The sequence below is a fragment of the Canis lupus genome, chromosome 15 (genome assembly GCF_011100685.1).
Source record: "Canis lupus familiaris isolate Mischka breed German Shepherd chromosome 15, alternate assembly UU_Cfam_GSD_1.0, whole genome shotgun sequence".
NCBI classification, from domain to species: domain Eukaryota; kingdom Metazoa; phylum Chordata; class Mammalia; order Carnivora; family Canidae; genus Canis; species Canis lupus.
In genome coordinates, this window is record NC_049236.1 from 59,917,839 (window position 1) to 59,925,746 (window position 7,908).

The 7,908-nt window shown below is 47.9% G+C and overlaps 1 protein-coding gene across 1 annotated transcript in view; it reads right to left on the reverse strand.

Moving 5' to 3' along the window:
* NAF1 (nuclear assembly factor 1 ribonucleoprotein) overlaps positions 1 to 5,908 on the reverse strand; it is a 40,747-nt gene extending 34,839 nt beyond the window's left edge. Inside the window, exons 1-2 of the mRNA XM_038559138.1 lie at positions 5,643 to 5,908; positions 1,289 to 1,463 (exon numbers count right to left, since the gene is read on the reverse strand). Of these exons, the coding sequence (XP_038415066.1) occupies positions 1,289 to 1,463; positions 5,643 to 5,893 (426 nt within the window). The 5' untranslated portion in view covers positions 5,894 to 5,908. The remainder of the gene's footprint in view (positions 1 to 1,288; positions 1,464 to 5,642) is intronic.
* Positions 5,909 to 7,908: the final 2,000 nt, after the last annotated feature.

The window sequence follows — 7,908 nt, forward strand, 5'->3', positions numbered from 1 at the left end:
GCCTCTGTGTGAGGAACTTTTTTAGTTTTTAGTTTTCTAATGAAAATATGAGCACTGTAACCAAGAAAAATACTTAAATATATAGACTAAGATTTTGAATTAAATTTCAAGAGATTCACAAGGTAAAAATTCCAGGTCAAGTAAGAGACATAAGAAAATGACACATATAACAAGTACTGTGGGTCCTTTATTTGTTGATTTTTATACTCTAAGAAAACTTAAGTAGAGAGGTGATTAAGGTACAAGAGAAAGACCAAAGAAGTCTCCTAATGCTTTCAGAAAATAGTTGTAAGTTGGGAGAGCCTTTGCGTAAAAAGACCACGAAGGGATAGCAATGTCTGTAGTATGAAAACAAGAACCACCGATGAAACTGTATAAAAATCAAGGGGTTTTCAATACATAAAGCATGAGTGAGGTAGGAAATTTCTTATTACAAGTAGAGAAAAAGAAAAATATTGGCATGAAAAGAAAATTACCTTGAGACTCAAACTGTTTTCAAACCCTGCATTAAACTGTTTCGTAGATTTAAGTATTACATAATAATTGTAATTAGTGATCATTAAATTTTGAAAAAGCATCGGTAGTACCTGAAGTACATGTGGGTGTAGGGAGAATAAATAATGTGGCAATACAGCCTATATTTTGAAATTCTGAGGAGACATTCCTTTTGGATCATGAGGTTTCAACCAAACTACTATCCTTCATCCTTCTAGGGTGGAAAGAAGAGGAAAGAACCATGTAAGGATCAACTGTACAAACCAAACCTGTCAAGTGCCAATAAATACCAACCTATCATAAGTAAGTTTCCTCCATCTGTAACAAAAATGCTCCCAAAACTTCAAGCTAAGAGGAGTCTAAGAAACTCAACCCATCTAATTTCACTTTCTACATCTCTTAAATGCAATCAATTAAAAAGATTTCAATTATTACTGAGCAAAATTTTCTGACTTGTGGACAAAAACAAAAAAACAAAAGTGGTAAATATATATAAGAAATCTTTGTAGGAAAGATAAAAAAACAAAAAATAGCAAACTGAAGTTGATGCCCATCAAGAACAATAATCAAACATTAGATTTAGAAAAAACCTTAGCAAACAGATCAATCTTCTCTTTTATTTAAAAAAAAAAAAAAAAAAAAAAAAAAAGGCACAGCAAATGTATATGCCCAGTAAGAGGTTGAGAAGTCTTCAAATTTACAGAGCTGGATATAGGCCAAATGAGATCAGTATTAGTATCATAACGTATTTTTAACATTCAAATTAGGTTTAATAACAAATCTAAGTACTTACATTAAGGAGTAACTCATCTTTTGTTTTAAGAGGAAAATTCTTGTTTTCCTTCTCAGTTTGTAAATCATCTTCTCCATCTGACACCAGTGGAGGAAGTGATATACAAGAGGAAGACGATGAGGAAGATGAGGAGGAAGAGGAAGAGGAGGAGCTTGAACTATCTGAATCTGTGTCACTGTAGGGAAGAAAAAGTAAAAAAACCTAGTCGTAAAGTATAATTTTAATGGTATTAAATTACAATTTTTCAACTAGGAAATATCTACTACACAGTTACTGGTGCTGATATAATTCAAAACCTAGCATTTCGAGATTGGCTATGGTATTTGGAAAGTAGTCTTCAATCCACTGATAACATTTTCAAAATCCCTGCTGTGACCTAAATCCTATTATTACTATAGACTCACACATCACACATTTGTCTTAATATAATCAAGCATGTGATAAATAACTGACAAAAGAGAGCTCTGGACAAGGTACCCTTTATTAGTTATCAATGACCAGATCACTTAATAGCCAATAAAATGCTTTCAATCTTCATACAACTTGGAAACTCCTGAAAGCTTTCAACCATGTCAACTCTACTCTACAAACTCCCTTAGCCCATTTTATGTGCTGTTTTTAAAAGTTCAAGCTCATTTTCTCTTCTCTGTCCTCTTCGCATGGGTACTGTCATCCACTCAAATGATTTCAATGATCACTCATGTATAGATAACTCCTAAATCGTCAGCCTTGATACTGGTAACTCTAAGCTTCACCCCTAATCCCTAGCTACATACTGGCTACCTCTGTATGAGTAACGTAGACTTACTTCATTCTAGCAACAAGTTTAAAAAAAAAAAAAAAAAACATTCTCCTTACAGAACCTGCTCCTCTCCTGGAACCTCTTATTTTCATTGTTTAGTCTTCAATTCAGTCACTATAGGCAGAAACCTTGGAATCATTTTAAGCCATCTGGCACTTATGAACGCCATCTCACAGCCAATGATAAAATCCTACCTTCAGAAGGCAAACATCGTTCTCATTCAATTTCTCAATCCCATTTCCACTGTTACTATGACCTTGTTTGGTAAGGGGAGAGAGGGATTCCCCTCATTTCTCACCTATTTTCCTGTAGTATCACTGACATCAGTCTTCCCACAAAAATCAACCCTTCCTCCTACTATTATCTTCACCCTCTCATGACCTTCCATCTTAATCAGTTCACATACTTGCTTAAAAGGAAAAAAAAAAAAAAAACTATGGCTAGACATTATATATGTAGGAATTATCCATTCTGTTGTGTAACAACTGTGATTGTGTAAAAGAATGTCCCCTAGAGATGCATGCTGAAACACTTAACGACTTTAGAAGGTCGTAATAGCATACATATGTGAAACTAAGTTCTGAAATGTTAATAAGGATTAAATCAAGCTGATGGCTCTGTTTGTACCATTCTTTCCATTTTTCATTAAGAAAACATCAGACATAGAGAAAAGCTTTAGTAGTTTCTTCATAAACCTATATTGTGTACAAGACAAAGGCCATCTCAGAGCCCTTTACAGTCAGGTTCCTAGTTAACCTCCACAATCCATCTCCTCTCACAGCAATTTTTTAAACAATGCCTAGAGCACAGCCTGTCTCATACTCTCCAGCAAACATGAAAAACACGTCTTCTCGGATGGGTTATCAAGTTTTTGAAACAAAGGCATTAGTTCTGGCACCTACAGTCTTTCCTTGTTACAGGGGCAATGGGCAGCCCATTCACAAGCGAACTTTTTCCTGCTACTACTATATTCTACCCCAGATCATTCTCATCAGCATAGCAAAACCCTGTAGTACTTGTTCAATTCCTCCAGCTATGGCCTCATTTTCCCCTTAGTTTCTTGAGTGTCATTAACATGTGCTATCTCTTCCCTCACGTCCCATTCCGTCTTTACCCCAAAGTGGCTTCCGTCACCACTCCTTTACAAGGTCATCGACAACATCCAAGGTGTTCCGTCTAGTAGACATCTGTCACCTGAACTTTTGAGCAACATCTGACAGGATTCCCACTTACTTCCTCAAAAAACTTCCACATTTTGGCATTCACTAAGCTGCCGTGGGATTCCACCCTCAGGTGCCTTCCTGTGTCTTCATGGCTTTATTTATTTTTTTTATTTTTAAAAGATTTTATTTATTCATGAGATACAGAGAGAGGCAGAGACACAGGCAGAGGGAGAAGCAGGCTCCATGCAGGGAGCCCGCCGTGGGACTCGATCCTGGGGCTCAATCCTGGGACTCCAGGATCAGGCCCTGGGCTGAAGGCAGACGCTCAACTGCTGAGCCACCCAGGGATCCCCGTCTTCGTGGCTTTAAACATGACCTTCACTTAAAAGAGACTAAACGGACATCACATCCAAATGCCCTGAGAATCTTGTTTGAATTTCAATTCAAATAGACCAACTGTCAAAAGACAACTAGAGAAATATGAATACTATTAGGTGGTATTAAGGAATTAAGGTTAACTCTTCCTGTTTGATCAGGACATGGTGGTTACAGGACAAGTACTTTATCAGTCAGAAACGTATAGTAAAGGACGTGGACAAGGTGACATAGTGTTTGATATTTGCTCTAAAAATCTGAGGTTAAAAAAAAAATGTTTAGAAATACTAGATACAACATTAACAAAATACTGGAAACCGTGTAAGTGTGGTGATGAGTACATGTACGTTCATTATACTACTCTCTACCTTTAATAAATCTGAAAATATCTATAATAAAAAAAAAAAAAAAAAAAGCAAATCCTCTCCATAAACTGAGGTCTCCATTTACGTCTCCAGTCCAGAGCTGGCCTCTGAACTCTCAGGTCATTACCCGCTGCTTCAATGTCCCATCAGCTGCACAACAGACCTCGACTTCACCGTCCAAGTTAAACCTGCTGGTCTCCAGCCCCCGTCCCAGATGGGTTACTCCCCATCTTACCAACCACCGGCACCTCCACCCGGTTGATGCCTCCTTGTCTAGCCCACCGCCCCATCTGTTAGGACGACTTCCAGACACTTGACCCAGAGACCCACGGTCACATCTTGAACTCACGCAATGTCTTTCCGACTCTTTCCACACCAATCCCCGTCCCACTCATGCTTCTCTGCTTTCACTTTTTTTTTTTTTTTTAAGATTTTATTTATTCGTTCATGAGAGACACAGAGAGAGGCAGAGACCCAGGCCGAGGGAGAAGCAGGCTCCATGCAGGGAGCCCGACGCGGGCCTCGATCCGGGGTCTCCAGGGTCAGGCCCTGGGCTGCAGGCGGCCCTGCTTTCACCCTTGAACCCTGCTCAGCCCGGCTCTACAGAGCAAGGCTTACCACCCTGGTAACCGGGGCGCGCCCTTCCTCTGCATCCTCCGGGACGCAGGGCTACCGGGGCCCCAGAGCCGGGCTCTCCCTTGACCTCTCCGGGTGTCGGCCTTGTGGTTCCCGCCGCCTCTCATTCCGACACCAACGCTCGGAGTTCCGTCCTCCGTCCTTCTCCTGGGATGGAGGGCAGGGGCACACCTGTCCGTCCGCTCAGCGGCCCACGTGACACACTCGGATCCCGGGCGGCACCGTCCGTGTGACCCAGGGACACCCTACAGGCAGGTCCTCCCCCAGACCTCAAGGCGGAGGCGGCGTCCCCAGCCTCACCGCCTCTAGCCAAAGCGGGAACAAGCGTGCGGAATCCTCTAACTGGTCCCCAGTTCACTGGTTCAAACACCAAGGCCACGCTCTAGACCTTTGTTTTTTTTTTTTTTTAATAAAAAGGTGATCTGGGGGATCCCCGGGTGGCGCAGCGGTTTGGCACCTGCCTTTGGCCCAGGGCGCGATCCTGGAGCACGGGATCGAGTCCCACGTCGGGCTCCCTGCATGGAGCCTGCTTCTCCCTCCGCCTGTGTCTCTGCCTCTCTCTCTATCATAAATAAATAAATATTTAAAAAAAAAAAAAAAAAAGAAGATCTAACACAAAATCCCAAAGTTTAGGACCGTAAAGGGCCACGCCACGCCATACTGAGTGGTTGTCGAAATAATCCAATATCCTCAGGGTTTGTTTGGGTTTGGGGGGGTGGGGTTTTTTTTTGTTTTGTTTTGTTTTTGTTTTTTGTTTTTTTTTTTTTTTTTTGCGATGCTACGTTGGATCCTCCAGGACCAAGCTGAAGACGGCAGAGGCCGACGGCAGCGCGGGGCGCAGGGGCGAGGCGGGGCGGGGCGCAGGGGCGAGGCGGGGCGCAGGGGTCCCGCACGTGCGCGCTCGGCCGCCGGCTCCCTCCCGCCCTCCCCGCCCCCACGGCCCCGACCTCCCCAGGCCCCCCCCCCGGGTCCCCGGTCCCCCCCCCAGGCTCCCCCGCCCCCCGCGCCCCTACCTGTCCGAGTCCGAGTCCGAGTCCGACCCCGAGGCCCCCAGCGCGGCGCCCGGGCCGGTGACGCAGCTCCGTCCCGCTCCCGGCTCCGGCCTCGGGGCCGAGCGAGGCGGCTGCGCGGCGGCGGGCTGAGCGTCCGCCTCCCGCCGAGCGCCCGCCGCCGCCGCGTCCGACTGCAGGGCCGGGCCGTCCGCCAGGCCGGCGCCGTTGAACTTGAGCGTTTCCAGCTGCGCGGCGGCCTCCACCACCTCCATGGCTCCCGCGCGGGGCTCCGCCGCCGTCCCCGACCGCCACACGCGGGCCCCGCCGCCCGCCCGCGGCACTTCCGGGGGGCGGGGCTACCGGGCGGCCGCGCACGCGCTCGCGGGGGGAGGGCGGGGCCTCGGGGCGCCGGGCGCCGCGCGGTCCTAAGGCCGCCGGGTCCGCCGCGCCCTCGGAGCTGCCGCTGCGGCCCCGACTCCCCCACGGCGTGTGCGCGGATCCTCCCCGGAGCTCGGGGGTCGGGGGGGCGGCCCGCGGACCCGGGGAGCTCCAGCAGACGCTGCGGGTGCCCCACGCAGGGCCGGTGAAGGTGGCTCCCCGGGCGGCAGGCACGTGAACCCAGCGGGGCTACTGCTGCCCGCGGGGGGCGGGACCCGGGGTCCGGGAGGCTCAGCCGGGACGTGACCCGGGGTCAAGGACGTGACCCGTTCTCGTTGCAGGCAGAGGTCGGCACCCCGGGGCCTCCCTTGAGGACTTCAGGCCGGTGCGCCCGCCCCTCCAGCCAGGACAGCTAGAAGGGCCCTGCCCTGCCCTGCCCTGCCCTCCCCTTCCCTCCACGTGGGACTGGATCCCCTCCCCAGGATCGCGCCCTGGGCTGCAGGCGGCGCCGAACCGCTGGGCCCCCCGGGGATCCCCGGGTCCTTACCTTTCACGAGGCACGCGGTGCGCCAAGGGCCGTGCCCAAGGCCCCAGCCCCCCCCCCCCCCCCCCGGGGAGAAGGCCTCGCGCACCCCAGCAGCCCCCCTTCCTGGAGCCCCCAGTGACGCATGGCATCGCAGGGAGCTCACGGCTGCAGGAGAAAGGTCATGCACAGCACACACCTAGAGACACCTGTGACGGGGTCCTCACCCCCGGGGGGCTCAGCGATAGAGCATCGGCCTTCAGCCCAGGGCGTGACCCCGGGGTCCCGGGATCCAGTCCCGCATGGGGCTCCCTGCGTGGGGCCGGCTTCTCCCTCTGCCTGGGTCTCTGCCTCTGTCTCTCTGTCTCTCTCTCTCTCTCTCTGTGTCTTTCATGAATAAGATAAATAAATAAAAAAGAAATTTGAAATGTGGAATACAGCCTGCAAGTTCGGTAAGACATGCAGGCCTGCATCCTGGAAAGCCTCCAAAGAGAGGCAGGAATTTATTTATTTATTTATTTATTTATTTATTTATTTATTTATTTATTTATTTATTTTTAAGATTTTTATTTATTTAGGGCAGCCCAGGTGGCTCAGTGGTTTAGCGCCGCTTTCAGCCCAGGGTGTGATCCCGGAGACCCGGGGATCTAGTCCCATGTCAGGCTCCCTGCATGGAGCCTGCTTCTCCCTCTGCCTGTGTCTCTGCCTCTCTCTTTCTGTGTCTCTCTCATGAATAAATCTTTCAAAAAAAAGATTTTTATTTATTTATGCAATCATTAACTAAAGCTCCGTGTTCCTAGCTGAATAGGCCTGTGTTCAAATCGAAGCCCTACCGTCTCCCTGTTGGTGTCCTTGTAATTTTCCGCAGATGGCCTAACATACCTAACACTCCTTTTCCTTACCTATAAAATGGAGATAAAAATATTATCTCCCTTAGTTCATATGAGCACCAGTTAAGGTTTGCTACAAGAAGATGGCATGTTTCATACACAGTGTGAGAAATTATTAATAAAAAGAATAAGGAATACACTTATGAACAAAATGATGAACTTCAGCAGCAATGGTCTTGGAGAGCTATGCAGTATGAATGTGAAGAAAGAAGAAATTCAAGTCAGAATGTCTCTCCAAGGACAAACATCATATGGTCTCATTCATTTGGGGAATATAAAAATTAGTGAAAGGGAATAAAGGGCAAAGGAGAGAAAATGAGTGAAAATATCAGTGAGGGACACAGACCATGAGAGACTCCTAACTCTGGGAAACCAACAGGGGGTAATGGAAGGGGAGGTGGGCAGGGGGGTTGGGGTGAGGGACACTGAGGGGGGCACTTGGCGGGATGAGCACTGGGTGTTACGCTATATGTTGGCAAATTGAACTCCAATTAAA